The 22,172-nt window shown below is 37.4% G+C and overlaps 1 protein-coding gene across 1 annotated transcript in view; it reads right to left on the bottom strand.

Moving 5' to 3' along the window:
- LOC150099804 (sodium channel protein para-like) overlaps positions 1–22,172 on the bottom strand; it is a 1,646,355-nt gene that overhangs the window by 818,161 nt on the left and 806,022 nt on the right. Inside the window, exon 19 of the mRNA XM_090403494.1 lies at positions 3,162–3,335. Within this exon, the coding sequence (XP_090259620.1) occupies positions 3,162–3,335 (174 nt within the window). The remainder of the gene's footprint in view (positions 1–3,161; positions 3,336–22,172) is intronic.

Genomic DNA, 22,172 nt, shown 5'->3' with positions numbered 1-22,172 from the left:
CCCATCAAGCTGAATCTTAAATTTATTCACTGTTTTCACACTTGCCTCATACTCAGGCAATGCATTCCAGCCATCTACACAATCTCTGCAAACAGCCTATTGTGCACACTGCCTTATATAGCAGTGTGCACAATGTCACATAATAATTATCATTATTATGTGACACTTCCAGGGAGTCCAAAGACTCATCGAGGGAGGGCACCTACTCCACAACATTCCGTCTCCACCACTCAATCCACCGACTACCACAAATTGCAATTACCTTCATCATCTACACCAACCACCACCATTACTATTTTTCACACACAATCATGAACATTCATGCCCATGGTGGGATTCGAACCTGAAGCCTTTTGGCTGGAGAGCAGATAAGCTAACCATAATAATATTTATCCAACCAAGCTGGCAAAATATTATTATTATTATTATTATTATGTGACACCTCCAGGGAGTCCAAAGACTCATTGATGGAGGGCACCTACTCTACTGTTTTCACCACCACTCTGCCTCAATTCACAAACTACAATGAACTGTAATGACATCAATGCCATCTACCGCACACCACTACTATTATGGTCGATTTTAATTATGGTGATATAGACTGGAAAGGAGAGATAGCATTTGGGAAATGAATTTCTTCAGTTGTTGAGAGCTAACCATCTCAGGAAGTATGTATAGGAGGAAATGGAAGGAACAAGAGTTTTAGATCTGATCATTTCATCAGAGGATTAATTGTTATTGTGGTTTTACACTTTCCTCCCATTGGCGAGTGTGATCATGAAGTGATCACCTGGGTTGTGGCTACCCATATGCAGAATTCTCTTAAGAAAGGATATATTTGGAATTATAAGATTGGTGATTATGACATGTTTAAGAGACAGATAAGAGCTACACCTCCAGGGAGTCCAAGGACTCATCGAGGGAGGGCATCTACTCTGCGACTCTGTCTCCACCACTCAATTGATAAACTGCAACTACACCACAACCACCACCATTAGTAGTTTCCACAGACAATCATAAACATCCATGCCCACTGGGATTCGAACCCGCAGCCTTTTGGCTGGAGAGTGGATATGCTAACCACTTGGCCAACCAGGCTGAAGACACATTTCCAAAATTGTGAAGACAGCAATGAATTCTGGGAAGGATGCGAAGGGCAGTGAATTGTAGAAGTAAAGAGATTCTTGGTGCATTGCAGAAGACTTTGATTAGGCCACAGATGGATTACTGTGCACAGATTTGGTCACCTTGTTTTCAAAAGGAGATGCTGGAAAGGTTCCAGAGGTAACTGAGCAATGTAATTTCTGATTTCTGGAATAAATAAATAAATAAATAAATTCCGTGTGATGATACTGTGTTCCACCTTTTTTTTTACAGGAGTTCACGGTACCATCTAGTCCCCCCAAATTTTATCCGGGCTTGGAATCGGCATAGGCTGACGAATCAGACCTATGGCTGGGTCAGTATTCCTGACTGTAATTCGTGTGTGTCCTCAGACTTGTTTGCCTGCTTGCAGGATGAAAAACACCAGATAAACTGGCGGAAAAACCCTGCAGTTCACGCCCAAGACTGGCTAACTTTGCTATGGCTGAGGAAGATCCTTCAGCTCCTCACGTCGTTTATGGGAATCGAACCTAGGACACTTCTTCCCCAGGCATATGGTTGCGAAGCGCAAAGCCACCAGGCTAACTACGCGAACATTTCTGGAATGTTGAATATGAGGAAAGGTTGAGAGGTTGCAATTTACAGAGACTAGTGGATAGGAGGTGGAGAGGTAATATGATAGAGATGTACAAGTTCATAAAGGGTTTTTATAGGATTAATGTTGAATAGGTTTTTCATAATATGGTGAGAGATCAAGTGAGAAGAAGAGGTCATCCCTGGAAGCTGTATAAGGAGGGTGTGAACAATGGAGTGAGATGCAGGATTTTTGCATGCAGAGTTGTGAACGTGTGGAATGCCTTGCCTGAGTGTGTGGTGTCTGGAGAGAATTTGAAGAGAATTAAAGTGCAGTATGATGGATCTGTGTGTATGACAAAGGGACCTCTTAGATGAGTCATTGACTCCATGTTGTCTTAGGATAATAATAAAAATCAGAGATTGGCTTTCTGAACAATACCAGCAAGTTGTGTATGATCGAGCAGTTTCTGAAAAATGGGTAACCAGTGGCATGCCACAGGGTTTTGTTTTTGGGCCCATGCTGTTTAACTTATTAGTAAATGATATATCATGTGGGATCTTCAGTTGTTTGTTGATGATGCAAAGTTGTGAAGAATTACATGTAGTAGTGGTGATATTAATTCCCTTCAGGAAGATTTGAATATACTTTTGACTTGGACAAAGGAGTAGGGTTGTAGTTTTTATATTAATAAATGCAAGGTGCTGCACTTTGGAATATGGAAATGTAAGGCTGTGTACTGTACTGAGGTGCCATACTGCAGGAAGCAGATGAGATTTGAGTCTTTCGAGTGTATGCGCAGTCTTTGTAAACTTGATATATGCCCTCTAAAATTTAGAGGGCATATATCAATTTTGCAAAGACTGCGCATCATAATGGTGCTATGTTATGAAGTACCCTAACATGTAGATATAAGGAAGTAGTTGTTTCACAATATAACTGGTTAGACCACACTTAGACTATTGTACTAAAATTTGATCACCTGGTTTTCAGTGTGATGTGGAAACAATGGAGAGGATCCAGAGATGAGTGACTATGAAAATATCAGAGGTTTGGAATGTTGGCTATAGAGAGAGTTGAAGAAATGTGGATTGCAGAGTTTGGTGGATAGGCAGAAAAGAGGTGATATGACAGAGACATTTAAGTCAGTGACAGGGTTTTAGCTGATTAATTCAAATGGGATTATAAAAAGAGTAGAAGGTGAGAAACCAGAGGCCATCCCTGGAAGATATATAAGAGTGTGGTGAAGAGGGGTGTGGGGAATATATTTTTTACTTGGAGAATTGTCAGTTAATGTAATGCATTACAAGAATGTGTTATTAATGCAAGGTGTGTTTCATTCAACTGACAAGTTGAATGAACCTCCCAGGATGAGTCTGCTGATTCCTTGAAGGATGTAATAATAATAATAATAATAATAATAATAATAATAATTTGTTCAGACAACCTAATGAAAAAAAAGCAACAAACTAATAAAACTTACCAGTCTAAATGATCTTAGTACAGATAATCCTGATACATTCTCTAAGCATAACTCTAATAATGAAAGAAATACTATAATGAAGTCAAAGATGTTCCAACCTTCTTGAAAATAGTATTTTGGGCTAAGGGCTATAAGTTTAAATCCTGCTTCTATGGCAAATGTTGCTGTAAAGAACTGAAATAAAGAGACATTACAAATAAAAATCTGCAGTGACAATATAATAAATAGCATATTTAGCCATATTTAATATAACATTTCAATAAATTATTTTGGATCAACATATACTAACAATAGTATTCGTTCTGAAATAATAAATTAGTTTAGTTGAAAAAATTCAGGTTCATTCAAGATATATTTCAAGTTTAAAAACTTCAAAAACTAGCATAGTAATTCTTGTTAAGAGATATGATTCAGTTAGGTCATATGGTAATAATAATAGATTAAAAGTAATGTTAAATAGATTTTTTGCAACAATTTCTAAATGTCTTTAATTGCTTGCTTCAAAAGAACAATATGCTTTCTTATCAAATAGAATTTGCTTGCTTCACAGATTTTGTGGAATTATTACAAGTACGAGGGTGGTCTGAACAGTTCTCTCTCGGTCTCAACTATAGATGGCAACACTATCGGCAAGATTTTTTTTTTTAAGTTGGCACATCTATCATAAGCATCCATGTGAAACTGCAAGTCATTCTATCAAGTAGTTTGTTTTATACAGCTGTCTGAAGCAAAAGTATTATCTGTATCCCTTGAAATGGATAAAATTGAGTATCATACAGTTCTAAAATCCTTTGTAAAAAAAAGTTTAAAGCCGAAAGAAATTCATTTAAATTTCTTAAAAGTTTATGAGCACTTTTCTCCTTTGTTTTCAACAATTAAGAAATGGGCTGCTGAGTTTAAACGTGGCCGTACCAGCCTTGAAGATGATCCATGTGAAGAATGTCCAAAAAGGGTAACACTACCAGAAATCATTGATCAAGCACACGATATGGTATTAGATGACCAGTGAGTCAAAGTGCGTGAAATTTCTGACTATAGGCATTTCAAAGGAATGTGTAGGATATATTTTGCATGAAGAATTTGAAATGAAAAAGCTTTGCGCAAGATGGGTGCCATGCTTGCTCATAGCAGATCAAAAATGCACTCGTATGAAAATCTCTGAACAGTGCTTGGAGCATTTTAATAAGAATAAAACTGATTTTGTACATTGATTTATTACTATGGATGAGACTTGGATTCACCTTTACATACCAGAATCCAAACAGCAGTCAAAATAGTGGACAGAAGCCGGTTGTTCAGCATCAAAGAAGACAAAGTCGGTTCCATCAGCAGGAAACATGGCATCGGTGTTTTGGAATGCTAAAGGAATTTTTTCATTAATTATCTTGAAAAGGGTAAAATGATAACAGGAGAATATTATTCCAATCTTTTAACCAGACTAGACAAAAACAAAAAATTCGTGAGAAAAGACCCTGTTTGCAGAACAAAAAAATCATCTTTCATCAGGACAATGCACCTGCCCATAAAGGTGTTTTGGCAATGGGAAAATTAAGGGCACTGCACTATGAATTGTTGGAACATCCATCCTATTCCCTAGATTTGGCTCCCTCTGACTTCTATCTCTTCCTAAAACTAAAACTCTTGCTCACTGGTCAGCATTTTTCTTCGAATCAAGAGGTGATTGCAGCTGTAGAGGGGTATTTTGCAGATCTTAATGAGAACCACTACAGGGACAGGATAATGGTGCTGGAGCATCGCTGGAATAAATGTATTAGTCTTAAGAGAGATTATGTTGTAAAATAGAAATAATTTTGAAATTATAAATTAGTTTTTCATTGTTAGGCAGAGAACTTTTCAGATGCAGTGTGAAGTCAAAATTAATAGACTGGTGTATCTTATGGAATGCAGTTAGAGGCCAGGGAATGTAGAGAATACTGATTGTGAAATGTTTAGTAAATTTTTTGGACAGATAAAAAGAAAGCGATCCTGATGGGAGCATGTAGAGGCTTGTTGTTTGGATTTGGTAATAACTTCACAAGATGTAGTTACTGAGGTATTCCCAGGGTGGATGGTAGCAGGGATGGCTCCTCTTGTGGGAATGGGTGCTTTAGGGAAGGGGGACAACATCAGGTAACACTGACTCCAGTGGAGTCTGGGGGGGGGATAATGATAAGTATATAAGCAATGATGTTTTTATGCTTTATACTAATGCCAGGAGTATCCGGAATAAAGGAGATGAATTGGTGGCGCAGATAGCATCAGCCTGGTGAAAAATTATTGGGATCGCTGAGATGTGGTTGATGGAAGATGATATAATGACAAGAATAGAAGTAGCAGGGTACAGCATTTTTCAGCAAGATAAGAAGGGAAAACATGGTGGAGTAATGCTTATGATAAGTGATGACTTATGTCCTCTAAGAGTGGAGGATTTGGAAGGCAGTGACACTAATGGTTTTGAAAGCATATGGTGTGAAGTAGAGGTGGGCAAGACAGGATATTTAGTGGGGTGTTGCTACAAGCCAAGGAGAACAGAGGGTGTGGAGCAGGAGATGTTTAGGCAAATGAGTTTGGCAAGTGCAAAAAGAATGATTGTTATGGGAGATTTTCACTACAGTAGTATAAGTTAAGAAGAGATATATGCATGTAGTAATAAGGGAATGGAATTTCTAGAATTCTTGAAGAACAGATGTCTTAGGTAACATGTAATAGAGGGAACAAAAGGTTCAAGAGTTTGGGATTTGGTCACATCATCAGAATAGCTGATAATAACTGAGATGACATCCCCCCCCCTGTTGGAGAGAGTGATCATGTGGTTTTGACTTGGAAGAAGATGATAGACATCAGGAGTATCAAAGAAAAGGGAACATATGTGGAATTATAAGGCAGGTGATTATAATAGTCTTAGATATCAACTTCGGGAAGTTTCATGGAGAGGAATTGGAAGGCCAGGATATAATTAGTGCTTGGGAAATTGTGAAGGAATACTTGTTAGCAGCAATAGTAAACTGTATTCCATGAGTGAAGAAGAGGACACAATTTTGAGTAAAGTGGTGACAACCAATATTAAACAGGAACTGCATGTGAAGAAGAAGCTATGGAAGAGATATAAGGAGACAGATGAAGAGCAGATGCATGAAGAATATAAGACACAGGCCAGGAGAGTGACTAGTATGGAATATGACAAGAGATTAGCACTAAGATCCAAAGAAAATCCTAGGGAATTTTTTAGCTCTGTGGCCAGTAGGAGGAGAAATGATTGTGGAAGAATGACAATGTGAGATAAAAATCAGAATTGTGACTGATGCAGAGGATATAGTGGAGTAGTGCAATGAACACTTTATTGGGATATTTTATCCTGGAGAAGTAAATTTTAATACTGGAGGGATATGGCAGGTTCGAGGTTTAGAGGTGCAAGAGGAGAGTTTGTTCCAAATACTTAGTACTCTGGATGTCAGTAAAACTGTGGGACTGGATGGTATTTCACCACGAGTTTTGAGAAAATATGCTAAAGAACTGACAGCTCTGTTGACCTGGCTTTTCAATGATAGTCTAACTATGGGAAAGGTACATAAGGAATAGAAGGAAGGTAAGATATTGCCATTGCATAAGGGTGGTAGCAGACTGGAAATGTCTAATTATGAGCCAGTTTGTGTTTCATCAGTAGTTGTTAAGATCTTGGAGAAATTAGTGACAAACCATATACAGTGTTAGGCAGATGAGACTCAGGCCAGGAGAGTGACTAGTATGGTGAGTAAGACGAAATTGGAATATGACAAGAGAGAGTGGATTTGTTAAGGGATGTTCTTGCGTAAGTAATATGATTGCCATTTATAATAAAGTGACAAGAGCAGTTGATGAGAGAAAGGCATAGGCTGCCATTTTTTTGGATTGTGCCAAGGCATTTGACAGGTGCCACATGATAAGCTGATATTTAAGTTGCAGCACATTAGTTTAGATGTTGGGTTAGTCAACTGGATTCAGGATTGGCTGTCTGATATGTATCAAAGAGTTGTATATGGTGGTGCAATATCAAGGAGGCAGAAGGTTACAAGTGGGGTTCCACAGGTCTCAGTACTGGCACCAGTATTTTTTAACCTTTATATCAATGACATTGTCCATGTATTGCAGGGGAATATTCAGTTGTTTGCAGATGACGTGAGGCTGGGAAGAGTTATTGGTAATAGTTGAGATCTGGCAGCCTTGCAAGTGGATTTGAATAAACGAGATGGATGGGAAAATGAATGGGGATATCAGTTTAATGCAGCAAAATGTAAGGTCTTGAAGTTTGGGATACATGGATGGGAGGCTGCATACTCGATTGGAGGAGATGTACTGGAGGAAGTAGGGAAGACAAGAGATCTTGAGGTGATGATTGAGAAAACTGAAATTCAGGTAGCTTATTGCAAAGTGGTGAAGGGTAACCCAGGGGATTGCTGCAATACTGAGAAGGACACTGACCTGTAGAGATAAAAGAGTTATCATTCCATTGTATATGACCCTGATCAGGCCACACTATTGTTCTCAAATTTGGTCCTTAGGATTTGAAAGGGATAAATTAACTGTGGAAAGGGTACAGAGGCAGGGCAAAGTTGGTTTCAGGAATGTACAATGTTTGTTATGAGGATTAGCTGAGGGAATGTGAACTGAAGAGTTTGGTAGATAGAAGAAGGTGAGGTGATATGATTGAGACTTTTAAACTGTTGAGAAGGAGTTACAGGATTGACACTGGGGAGTTCTTTTGCTTGGTGGAACAGGGGGAAAGGAGTGAGGACAAGGAGCCACCCATGGAAGTTATGAAAGGAAGCTGTGAGCAAGAGGGTGAGGAATGGTTTCTTTGCATAGAGGGTGGTTGAACCGTGGAATGCATTGCCTGATAGAGTGATGAGAGCAAGAACGGTCAATGAGTTAAAGGAATGGTATGATAGACTGTTTCCTTGGTAGGACCTCCTACAATGAGTGTTTGGACTCTATGGAGGCCTGTACGATGTACATATCAATATGTACATTGTGCCTAAAATATATTAATTTGGATAATTTCACCAAAAATATCTTTACACATTATGCCATAATGGTTGGTGTGGTGGAGGTGGTGCCAATGTTTAGATATTCTGCTTAAAAGTATACTGGATATGTTTTAATTTAGACAAATACTCATGTTATTTACAGCATTTACAGTTAGAAAGTGGGAGTGTCATTTTTTTGGTGTGCAGCTGAAATGACTGTGTATTGCAGTAAAACCTTGGCACTTAATGAACATATCTTGTACTGTGTGTGTGTGGGGGGGGGGTGAATAAAATATAGGTAGTCCTTGGGTTACAGAGGAGATATGTTCCTTTAGGACAGATGAACAGTGCATATATGGTAATAATAACAACAATCATATAATGGCTCATGTGGCATTAATAATAGTGTAATAATAATAATAATTAACACTGCTATTCATTGGTGAGATTGATCATGAGATAGTTGTTTGTGAAGTGGAGAAACAAGAAAAGGTTACTGGCAAGAAAGGATATATGTGGAATTATAAGGTGGCTGAGTATGGGAAGCTCTGTAGTCAACTGGCATCAATACATTAGGTAGATGAACTGTGCAGTAAAGATGTTGACAGTGCATGGAAATTCATAAGGCAGTATCTGACGCAAGCAATATATAACTACATATGAAGGGTTAAGAAGTAAATTGAACCAAACTGAAATGGATGAACAGTGAAATCAAGCAAGCTGTTATGGAAAAGAAAATGTAATGGAGGAAGTACAAGGCAGTTTGTGGTACAAGACATTATTAACTTCAGATCCATGAAGTTTATAATGTACAGGGTAGGAAGGTGATGAGCATGGTCATCATTATCGTCATCAGCAATTTTCTTGCCGTTGCTGAATGAATGCCTCCTCCAAAGTCCTCCATTCATTCCTAACTTTATACTTTCTATGCCTCTGAGTTCCTGAATTTTCTTTGGTACAAGGGTGGTTCCATAAGTTTCTGGCCTCTGACTAACACTTTTAGAGGTGATAGAAAGGAAACAATTTTCAGGCAACTACAATCAGCAGAAAATGACCACTTAAGAAATAATATAATTTCCAAAAAGGACTGGATAGAACACTATCAAATATTGTGGAATGAAAAAAAAAAAATGACAAAACTCACAAAACTGAAGATATCAATATACAGGAAAGTACAGAAGAAACAGTAACAGAAGAATTAAAAAGAATTTAAAAAATCAAGAAATAGAAAAAAAACTTATGCCTGGATGAAATATGTGTTAATGATGAAATATTATAGTAATAATAATAATAATAATAATAATAATAATAATAATAATAATAATAATAATAATAATAATAATAATGTGTTGAGCTCTTTAAATATGTAGACAACAGCTTAAAAGAAAACCTACTTAAACTCTTCAATAATATCTGGAAATATCAAAAGATCCCAAAAGAACTGGAAACTAGAGTAGTAATAAATATTCACAAAAAAGATCCCAAGGAAAAATGTGGAAATTACAGAGGCACTACTCTCTTAATAACAGCATCTAAACTATATGCAAATATCTGAAAGAACAGACTAATTGAATATACAGATAATTCTTTAGAAGAATAGCATATTTTAGAAGAGGGAGAGGATGCACAGATGCCTCTTTCACATTGCAACATATCATAGAGAAAAGAAAATAATTTAAACTGCCCACTTTTTGGAAATCAAAAACAGATGGAAAGAATACTGTGAGGAACTGTACAACAGAGTGGATAAGGAAAATAAGGAGTCCTCCCACCAAGAAAATTTTGATTGGAACCTCCTCCACTCAGGCATGAAGTTGAAAGAGCAGTTAAGCAGCTCAACAGCAATAAGGCCCCAGGTGCAGATGAAATCCCAGCAGAGTTAATTAAGGCCACAGGGGATGGAGGGATAAGAGTGTTTCATAGATTGATTACAAGGATATGGGAGACAGGATCATGGCCTAGAGACTGGAAGGTCAGTTTTCATACCACTACACAAGAAAGGTGATAAGAAGGCATGCAAGAATTATAGAACTATTAGTTTGATATCTCATGCAAGCAAAATTTTATTAAAGATCATGCTAAATAGGATTGAGGCCAAAGTTGAGGCAGAGATTCCCGAGGAACAAGCAGGTTTTAGGAAATGTAGGGGCACCAGAGATCAGATCCTTTGCCTTAGACAGATCATAGAAAAATATAAAGAATTCAGACTCCCTCTGGTAATGTGTTTCTTAGACTACTCTAAAGCTTTTGACTGTGTTCAGCATGTGAAACTGTGGGAAGTAATGAAAAGAATGGGTTTTCCTCAACACACTATCAGGTTGATAGCCAACTTGTATAAGGAGCAAGAAGCCACAGTAAGAACAGGTGTTGGATTGACTGACTTGCTTCAAGTTGGAAAAGGAGTTAGACAAGGATGTTTACTTTCTCCTCACTTGTTTAGTATATATGCAGAGGACATCATGCATGAAGCATTGGATGAGCTCAGGACAGGAATTATGATAGGAGGTAGAGTGGTCAGTAATCTGAAGTACACTGATGATACAGTACTCCTTTGTAATGACATGGAAGAACTAGGACTAATTCTTGACAAAGTTAACAAGATCAGTAATAACAGAAGACTTCAACTCCATTTTAGCAAGACAAAGATCATGGTTCTCAAAGGAAAAACAAACAGAGAAGCTCTTGAGAAACAAGTGTATCTTAATGGAGAAAGACTTGAGGAAGTCAGCAAGTTTGAGTACCTGGGATCCATTATTAATGTGAAGAATTGCTGTTCAGAAGATGTCAGAAAAAGGTTAGGAATGGCTAAAACAACAGTCAGAGACCTGTCTAAAATCTGGAAAGATGGATCTATCTCCATGGGAACAAAGTTGATGATTTTAGATGCAGTTGTTTTTCCAACAGCGACTTATGGATGCAAGACTTGGAACCTAAAGAAGTCAGATAAGAAACAGCTATCTGCTTTTGAGATGTGGTGTTACAGAAGGCCGTTGAGGATATCATATACTGAAAGGCATACAAATGAATAGGTGTTAGAAAAGATTAGTAGAACTTTAAGGCTCCTTAAGGATATTGACAGAAGAAAGTTAAAATATTTTGGACACATAGAAAGGATGGAAGGAGGACTTCTCAGAACAGTAATAGAAGGTAAAGTTCCTGGAAAAAGAGGCAGGGGTAGACCATCAATGAGATGGATGGATGGCATGTGTGGAATGACTGATCAGAGAGTTGAGGCTGCCAGAAAAGCAAACAACAGGACTACATGGCGAGGCCTGGTGTGGAACATCATCGAGCATCGGAGTGACCATACGGCATCTGTAGATGCCCAGTGAACATAGAGAGAGAGAGAGAGAGAGACTTTCCTTCTATTTATTGACTACGAGAAAGCATATGATAACTTGAACAGAAATCTACTCTGGAAAATATTACAAGATGATAAAATACCTTCTCAATTAATTAAAGCAATAAAAAGTCTATACAGAAAAACAAAAATTTACATGAAATTTGTAGATGGAACATTATCAGAACCTATAACTATAAATAAAGGAGTAAGACAAGGTTATGGCTCATTCCCAAGTCTATTCAACATTTATATAAACAGAATCCTAAAAGAATGGAAAACAACTGTCAAAGATGGAATTAAACTAACAAATAATATACAGCTAAATATGATACTTTATGCAGATGATCAAGTACTAATTTCAAATTCAGAAGATAAACTCCAAATCGCAACTAACCATCTAAATGAAATAGCAAAAAAAAAAAAAAAAGTAAATGAAAATCTCTGAAACAAAAACAAAAGTTATGGCAATGTGTGGAAACACCATTTCAAAAAGTCAAAATTATGCTTAACAGTAAATTATTATTATTATTATTCAGGCCTCCATGGAGTCAAGAGACTCATCATGGGAAGTCCTTCCTAGGAAACACAAAGTCTATCATACCACTCCTTGAACTCACTGACTGTTCTTGCTCTCACCACTCTATGAGGCAATGCATTCCACTAAAAGCCACTCTCTCTCTCTCTTCAGGTGATCTAGCACCATAGATGGGACATGCCACTTCCGCTGAGCTACATGGGCATTGTAAAAGTTCCTGTAGTTGACAATTAGAATCGAACTTATACAGTCTTTTTAAGGGCAATTGAGCACCTGTGGAAGACATATGCCACTTCCACTGAGCTGCACATTAATTCTCAAATTAATAGAACAAGTTACAGAATTCAGTTACCTAGGAAATATAACCTCACAATACAATACAGATTCATAATTGTAAGCAACACTACAAATTTACAATAGAATGAATGGCATAATTAGAAGAAATTTTGGAAAACACACAATTAAAGAAACTCAACTAAGATTACATAATATGATCTCTAAAACATCTCAAATTTAGAAGTGAAACTTGGATTCTAAAACAAAGTAACAAACAAAGATTGGAAGTAGGCCAAATGAAGTATCTGAGAACTCTCTTGGGACTCACTAGATTAGATAAAAAGAAAAACACAGAAATAAGAGAATGATTAGATACAAAAAAAAATCATACAATAGATGAATACCAGCAAAATTTGCTACACCACATAGAAAGAATGAATCCTTAACAAGCCATAAAAAGCCTATACCTAAATTTGTTCAGATGACAACGAGAAAGAAAACAATTGTGTCACTTTTAACATAATCTCCTTTTACTTCAACACACTTTTCACATGTTTGAATTAACATTTTTATGCCCTTGAAAAAATAGTCTGTACTTTTGTCTGCAAAATGGCCTAAAACTGTATCTTTCACTTCCTTCTTGTCTGTAAATTTTCTTCCTCTAAGTCTTTCTTCAGTTTCAAAATGAAGTAGTAGTCACTGGGTGCTAGATCTGGGCTGTAGGGTGGGTGTTCAATCTCCTGGAAGCCACAGTTCTTCACTGCAGGCTTCACAACAATAGCAATATGGACTGGAGCATTGTTGTGATGCAGGCAAACACCATGAATCAGCATTCCTCATCTCTTTTCCTTTATGGTGTTGCTCAGTTTGTGCAGGAGTGAAGAATAATATTCAGCATTCATGGTGATGTTCCTTTCCTTGAAGTCAATCAAGAGAATTCCCTGGCAATCCCAAAAGATTGTTGCCATGATCTTCTTATGTGCAGAAATATAAGGCTGTGTACTATATATTGATAGCACTGATATCTTTGCAAGAGTTGCAAAGACTGCGCATCCTCATGCTGCTATAACAAGAAGTACTCTAACATGTAATTATAAAAAGATGGTTGTGCTACTGTGTATATTGTGTGGTCTGGCCACACAATATTACAAGTGCGGCCAGACCACACTTGTGATATTGTGTTTAGATTTTGCTGGTCTTCATTGTGATGTGAAGGCATTGGGAGAGAGTCCAGAGTTAAGTGACTAAGACAATATTAAGATTCTGGAATGTTGGTTATGGGGAGAGGTTAAAGGAATGTGGATTGAAGAGTTCTGTGGATAGGAGGAAAATATGTTATATGATAGAAATGTTTAATTTAATGAGGAGATTTTAAGATTAATCTAGAGGAAATTATAAAAAGAGTAGAAGGCGAGAGGGGAAGAATCAAAAGCCATCCCTGAAAGTTATGCGAAAGCATGGTGAAGAATAGATTTTTTACATGGATAATAGTGAGTGAATGGAATACATTATCAGAACATGTGGTTAATACAAGGAGTGTGCATTAAGTATTTTATGATTCAGTATGATAAATATGTTGTCAGTTGAATGAACCTCCCAAGATGAGTCTGCCAACTCCATATGGAGGGTGTAATAATAACAATAATGTAAGTATATATACAGTTACACCCAGAGTTACGTAACCTTGACCTACGTAATAAATCTACTAGTGTGTATGAACTCGTTTGCGGCTTTGCGCAGGCGGTTTGACAGCCTTATTGCAGTACAGTAGTAGACGCCTCGTGCGGTTAGCTCAGTCACTTGTTATTACTGCTAGTTTAGTTGTTTTTTTACCCTTAAAATGGAATGCAAATGTAAAACCAAATGCACTGGTAATAAATCTAAAAAACAAAGATCTGCAATTACTTTAGAAGAAAAGTCGAAAATAATTCATATGTATGAAGGGGGGGAAATTCTATCTATAGAATGTTATATCTATAGATGCTATTTCGACAGTGGATACAATATTGAAGGATAAAGTTCGCATTGTTGAAAGCACGAAAGGTGCGGTAGCGTTGAAGGGCACAATTATTACCAAGAGAGGCTGGGCCCAATATCATAGATGGAGAAATTGTTGTCTCACTGGATCGATAATCTGACACAGAAGCAGATACTGTTAATTATTATTATTTTTATTATTATTATTATTATGGGTATCTCCATGGAGTCAGTAGACTCATCATGGGAGACCCAAACTAGCAAAACAATATCTGTCATATCTCTTCTTGAATTCATTTACAGACGAAGAACTCACAACTAAGTCAGGCAATGAATTCCACTCCACCACCCTCCAGGAAAAAAAAAAACTTGTTCTGACACCCTTGTTAACCTGTTAACCGCACTCTTCTTTAATTTCCAGGGATGACCTCTTGTTCTTCCATCACTATCACATAGCTGAAACATTTCCCCTGTATCAATCCTATAAAAACCTTTCAGTAATTTAAATGTTTCTATCATATCCCCTCTTCTCCGCCTATCAACCAACCTCTGCAATCCACAAGATCTCAATCTATCAATGTAGGGAGCATTTTTTACATCGCTCACCAACTTGGTCACTCTTCTCTGAACCCTCTCCACAGCCTCCTTCTCATCTCCAAGGAATCCAAGTGACCAGACCTGAGCACAGTAATCCAAATGTGAAAGTATCAATGCTTTATAAAGTGGAATAATAACCTCTTTATCTCTGGATGTCAGTGCGGTCCTCAACAACCAAGTAATTCTATGTGCAATCTTGGACACCTTAGCAATGTGTCCTCTGAACTTCATCTCCTTATCTACTAACACCCCTAAGTCCCTAGCCTCATCAATCTCTTGGAGTACTGTTCCATCAATGTAGTACACAGCTGGTAATCTTTTAATCCCAAAATGCATGACTTTACACTTTTCCACATTGAACTGACATCCATTATCTTTTGCCCATTCAACCAGCTTATTTAAATCATCCTGCAAACTTTCAACATCAGCTTGATTTTTTATTGCACTACCCAACTTTGCATCATCAGCAAACAACTGAATATCTCCCTGTAAGCCATTTCCTATATCATTTATATACAAATTAAACAATAATGGCCCAAGCACAGAGCCCTCAGGCACACCACTGGTCACCTGCCTCATCCTGGACTCGGCTCCTCCATACACCACCTTATGGTATCTCTCCCTGAGCCATTCTCCTATCCATATCACCAATTTAATATCCATTCCCATCTGCTCCAATTTGCATAACAGTGTTCTATGGGGTATCCTGTTAAAATCCTTAGCAAAATCCAGAAGTACCACTGTGTAGCCAGTTCCTTTGTCCAACTCAGATGTCATTCTATTATGAAAAGTTAATAGATTGCTAAGGCAGAATCTACCTTTAACAAAACCATGTTGGCCTCTATAGAGTATCATATCCTAATCCACCCATTCTTGAATTTTGTCTTTAACCAACTTTTCCAATACTTTTACCACTACTCCTGAGATGGTGATTGGTCTGTAATTAACTACCGCAGTTTTAGAGCTACCCTTATGCAAAGGAACCACTTTGCCTAACTTCCACTCCCTAGGGACCATACCAGAGTTCAAACTTAAATTAAATATCCAAGTAAGAGGGGTTGACAATTCATTTGCACATTCATGCAACACCCGAGCTGATATTCTATCTAAGCCTACAGCAGTGTTTGCATTTAAATTTTGCAATATATTAAATACCTCTGATTTCTTAGCTTCAATTCTCACATTAGTTATTGCTACAGGTACAGAGATATCCTCACTTGGGTAATAGACTTTTGAAAAGTGATCACTCAGTAACTCGACTATTACATCTGATTTTGTCACCTCAATACCATCAGCACCCACTAAAGTTATCCTTCCGAAGTCATTATTCCTTTAACTTGCCACATAGTGAAAGTGATCACCAATCCACTATGTGGTCACCTTTCTCCTTGTAAATTCTCCATAACATTTTCTTTTTTTGCAGATCAAGCTTGATACTACTGCTCATCCATCTAATGCCTGCCTTGTTTGACTTATTGACCATGGGGACACAATCTGATATTGCTTTCCTCAGATACCTGCTGATTTTATCCCATGCACTGCTGACATCTTTCCCCTGCAATATGTTCTGCCATGTAATGACTGCAAGCTCACTCTGGAGCTTGTTATAATTGCCTAACCTAGTTCCGTATATACCCCTTCTTAACAGAAAAATCCACAGATTTTGCAACCTCCCAAGTCAATACCACATGATCGCTTTCACCAATTGGAGGTAACAAGGACACCTTACTTATGCATATAGCTTCTGAACCTTGATTTCTATCTTAGAGTTTCTTATTCGGCTTTGAAATAATGTGGGATAACTGTATTTAATTGTTAAGCATAATTTTGACTTTTTGAATGGTGTTTCCACACATTGTCATAGCTTTTGTTTTTGTTTTAGAGATTTTCATTTACAATTTTTTTGCTCCAGGAGAAGGCTATGTCCTTATATATATAAGGATTTAAAAGAGCAGGCCGGCATCACGAACGTGAAGTGTACATTTAAAGCTAGTGCTGGATGGTTCGAACGATTCAAGAAATTTAGAAATCTACACAGCATCAAAATCAAGGGGTGAGGCAGCAAGTGCAGATACAGATGTGGCAAGTCGATTTCCCAAACTTCTGGCAGAAATAATTGAGGAGGGAGAATATTTGCCTGAGCAAATATTTAATGTCGATGAAACAGGTCTGTTTTGGAAGAGGATGCCAACATGGACATTTATTGCATAAGAGGAAAAATCTATACCTGGATTCAAGGTCGCAAAAGATCAGATCACTGTTATGCTTGGAGGCAATATTTCAGGGGACTTAAACCGCTTACAGTGTACCATTCCCAGAGACCGCACACCTTTAAGAACATTGACGTGAGTATGCTGCCCATAATCTGGAAATCCAACACCAAGGCTTGTGTTACACATGCTCTGTTCAGAGACTGGTTCAACAATTACTTCGTTCACCAGGTGAAGGAATATTGTGCCAAGAAAGGAATCCCGTTTAAAGTGCCTCTCCTCATGGACAATATTGCCGGTCACCCAGATTCAATTCAATTCAATTCTAAATTCAATTAAATTCAAATCCAGAAAAATTCAATTATACACTTTTTCATGATTGAATTTTTTTTAATCACTTTAAAAATGGAAAATATCTGATTAATGGCAAAAAAATTAATGTAAGACAGTAGTATGAGTAGCCGAATGCTACTCATATCTCTGCTCATTATTTACATCAATCAATCAAATCAACATTATTTTTCATACTTCATTAATTTCTTTCTTGCTAAAGGGAAAAAAGCAAGAGAAATGAACTAATATATTTAAACATTTTCACACTTTTTTCAGCTTTAATGATATCAGCTTGCATGACCATTTGATCATGAGACATACATTTTGTAATAATGCACGAAGCCATACTGAATATACTGCAATGAGATCATTTTTAGAGTCAAAGACCAGGAAAAATTTTCTTCTATTACGATAGTAGAGCAAGAGTGATTGTTATTGTATCATATGTTTATCAGCGACATGAGATATTTGCTTTTTTACCTGATAATAAAAAGTTTTGTACAGGATTACTTTGCAAAGAATGACTTATAAAGGATGACTGAGTTTCATGGTTCTTGACTTCTTTCGTAAAATCTTCCAGTAAAATTACTATGGCACAGACTCCCTTTGCAACAAAATTGGCACATAATAAATCATGTGCAGCCTTATAAAAGAGAACCTTAATCTTAGCTCTTTACTTCTCCATGTAAAGATCCTTTTTTGTCTTTGACATTATCCAGTATGATGCCCTCAAAGTTTTAGCAATGTTATTCCTAAACACCATTTTACAATATGTAAAATTTCACAATATATACACAATATGTGTACATACACATATATTATTATTATTATTATTATTATTATTATTCAGGCCTCCAAGGAGTCAAAAGACTCATCGAGGGAGGTCCTTCCTAAGACATAAAGTATGTCAAGACTCATCGAGGGGAGGTCTCCCCCCTGACAAACACAAAGTCTATCATACCACTCTTTAAACTCACTGACCGTTCTCGCTCCCACCACTCCATCAGGCAATGCATTCCAGGGCTCAACCACCCTCCACACAAAAAAACCACTCCTTACCCTCTTGCTCACAGTTTCCTTTCGTAACTTCCAGGGATGGCCTCTTGTCATCACTCCTTCCTGCTGTTCAACCAAGCGAAAGAACTCCGCAGTGTCAACCCTGTAACCACCTCTCAACATTTTAAAAAGTCTCAATCATATCACCTCTCCTTCTTCTATCCACCAAACTCTGCAGTCCACATTCTCTCAGCAGATCGTCATAACCAAAATTGTACAGTCCTGAAACCATCTTTGTCATCCGTCTTTGTATCCTTTCCACAGTTAATTTATCCCCTTCAAATTCTGGGGACCAAATCTGAGAACAATAGTCCAAGTGTGGTCTGATCAGAGACTTATACAATGGAATGATAATCCTTTTATCTCTGCAGGTCAGTGTCCTTCTCATAACTGCAGCAATCCTCTGTGTTACCTTCACCACCTTTGCAATATGCCCCCTAAATTTCAGGTTTCTATCAATCATCAACCCCAGATCTCTTGTCTCCCCTACTTCCTCCAGTATAACTCCTCCCATAGAGTATGCAGCATCCTATCAATGTTTCCCAAACCTCGAGACCTTACATTTTGCTGCATTAAACTGATACCCCTATTCATTTGCCTATCTATCTAGCTTATTTAAATCCTCTTGCAGGGCTACCACATCTGCATTATTACTAATAATCCTTCCCAGCTTCGCATCTTCTGCAAACAACTGAATATCCCCTTGCAATCCACTGACAATGTCATTGATATAAAGGTTAAACAATATAGGTCCTAGTACTGAGTCCTGTGGGACTCAGTACTAGGACCTATAGTTACTGAGACTTGTAACCCTCTGCCTCATGGAAACTGCTCCACCATACACAACTCTCTCTGATAACTATCAGACAGCCAATCCTGAATCCAGTTGACCAATCTGACATCCAGACCCATGTGCTGCAACTTAAATATCAGCTTATCATGTGGCACCTTGTCAAATGTCTTTGCTAAGTCTAACAAAATTGCAGTATATGCCTTTCCCTCATCTAATGTTCTTGTAACTTTATTATAAAAGGCTAGCATATTGCTAAAACAAGAGCGTCCTTTCACAAATCTATGTTGATTCTCACAGATAACATTACCCTCATCTGCCCAATGCTGTATACGGTCCCTCACTACTTTCTCCAAGATCTTAACAACTACTGATGACACACAGACTGGCCTATAATTAGACACTTCCAGTCTGTTACCACCCTTATGCAATGGCACTATCTTACCTTCCTTCCATACCCTGGGCACCTTTCTTGCAGCCAGACTTTCATTGAAAAGCCAGGTTAAAGGCACTGTCAATTCCCTAGAACATTCTCTCAAAACTCATGGTGAAATACCATCCAGTCCCACAGCTTTACTGACATCCAGCGTACTCAGTATCTGAAACACACTCTCCTCCTGTACCTCTAAACCTCGAACCAGCCCTATCCCTCTAGCATTAAAACTGACTCCTCTAGGATGAAATACTCCAATAAAGTGTTCATTGAACAATTCCACTATGTCCTCTGCATCAGTCATTCTATTCCCATTTTTATCCCACAATATCATTCTTCCACAGTCATTTCTCCTCCTACTGGCCACATAGCTAAAAAATTCATCCCTCACAATTCTATGAAAAACCTCTTCCACATTAATCTGATAAATAACCATTACCAGCTTATACATGTCTCTATCCTATCCTATCTATCCCTCCTGCTGTCAACTAGACTCTTCAAATCAAATTTTCTCAACCTTTCTTTATACTCATCATTCTATAGACCAAAATCCATCTTAGTCAATTGCCTGTTGACCCTTGTCGATATCTCTTCATCATTTTGAAAACCAAGTTTCCAAAAATCTGCACACTAGTCTACATGTGACCTTATAATACAGGATGGCCCATAAGTCACAGAGAGGTTTAAAATGTGGATATCTGTTTAGATTTTTTTTTTTTAATTTTTTTTTTTTTAGGTATTCTAAGAAACATTTGGAAAAGTTCACAATCCAACAACTAACTAAAATTGTGCAATTTTATTTTGAAAATCAGCATTGATTATTCTAACCCAGGGAGAATGTCACCGGCATTTTAATGTCAGAAATGCTTCCTCAAAAACAATGATTCATCACTTGATTGTACGTTTCTAGTAAGGGGATTCCATAAGTGACTTGCCACGATTCGGGAATCCCTGTTCAGGCAAAAGATGATGACACCAAAACAGTGATAGTCACTGACAAGTCATATCAGATGATGATTGAAAATTTTGCATGCCCTGTAGTAGAGGGCAGACCCAAGATGTGGTTTTAGCAACATAGGTTCACTGCCCACACTGCTAAGGACACGATGAAACTTCTAAGGCAAATTTTTGGTTAGTGAATAATTTTGTGATGATCTGCAATTAATTGGGTATCACGTTCTCTAGATCTGATGGTTCCTAACTTCTTCCTGTGGGATTATTGGTAGGAAAAGGTGTATGTGAACAAGTCCCAGACAATCTAACAGCAGAAATAGAACATCGTGCAGAAATTAGGGTGCTGCAGCTAGAAACATACCATAGAAAGGGTTCATCTTTGTGAAGTCGAAAATGGAAGGCATTTACGTGATGTAGTTTTTCATAACTATTAAAAAAAAATCTGGTTGTGTATTTTATTATAACAAAAAAAAAAAAATAAATAAAATAAAAATAATTAATAAATAAATAAAGTTATTAAATGTTTAAATGCCTTTGTGACTTATTGGCCACCCAGTATAATGGAAACAATTTCTTTACTTCTATAAGTCAGTATTCTCCACATCTTTGCCAGAATTCATTGCTGTCCTCACAATTATAGATATGTTGTTTAATTTTTGGTTCAGTATCTACCATCTCCTCCAAAATTCTTATTTCCTCTGCCTCTGCCAATATATTTCTAGCAATGGTATATTCTATGTCCAGTCTTTGTTTTCAGAATTTTAAAACTTTACAGTTTGCAACATTGAGCTGGCAACCTAATTGTGAGACACACCACTAGTGACTTTCCTCCTCTGGGATATTGCTCTCCCATACACAACTTACTAATACCTATCAAATAGCTGCTCTCCAATCCAGTGCATCAATCTGCTATCCATCCCCATCCATTCCAATTTAACTATCAGTAATTATGTGGCAATCTACCAAACACTTTTTTTTTGCAAAATTTAAATATACAACTGTGTATGCATCTCTCTTGTCCAATGCACCTCTCACCTTATTGTAATAAGCAAGCACTTTACAAAAGCAGAACCTTCTTTTAGCAAACCCACTGTTTTCAACTGAATTCTAGATAAAGTATGCCCACAGATTCGAGACCCTTCGAAACTTCTGTGCATGTCATGAAAAGGAGAATCCATTCTGATAATAGGGTAATCAATCCGTCTTCTGGGATGAGTTTGTTTATTATTACAGGTTGGAAAATTTAGCTTTTCTTTTACGAACATTGTAGTTTTTATGTAGAAAGTTTTTTAACTTGGGTATATTATGTATTCAAGATACCAAGTAATTTTATATAAACTTGGTTTTAATCCTGTTTCCCAAGTAAGCAAACAGACAAGAAAGTCAACTTTGTGCCTGCAAGTAGTGCAAGTTGAAGACAACTCATGGTAGTGCCAGTCAAGGCAACTCATTATTATTATTATTATTATTATTCCCACCCCAAGACCTCATGGAGTTAAAGACT

The sequence above is a fragment of the Typopeltis vanoorti genome, chromosome 14 (assembly GCF_054136105.1).
Source record: "Typopeltis vanoorti isolate ZY-2024b chromosome 14, IOZ_Tvanoo_1.0, whole genome shotgun sequence".
In the NCBI taxonomy this organism is placed as follows: Eukaryota; Metazoa; Arthropoda; class Arachnida; order Uropygi; family Thelyphonidae; genus Typopeltis; species Typopeltis vanoorti.
The sequence above is the reverse complement of the archived record's forward strand: the minus strand, read 5'-3'. Positions and strand labels throughout refer to the sequence as shown.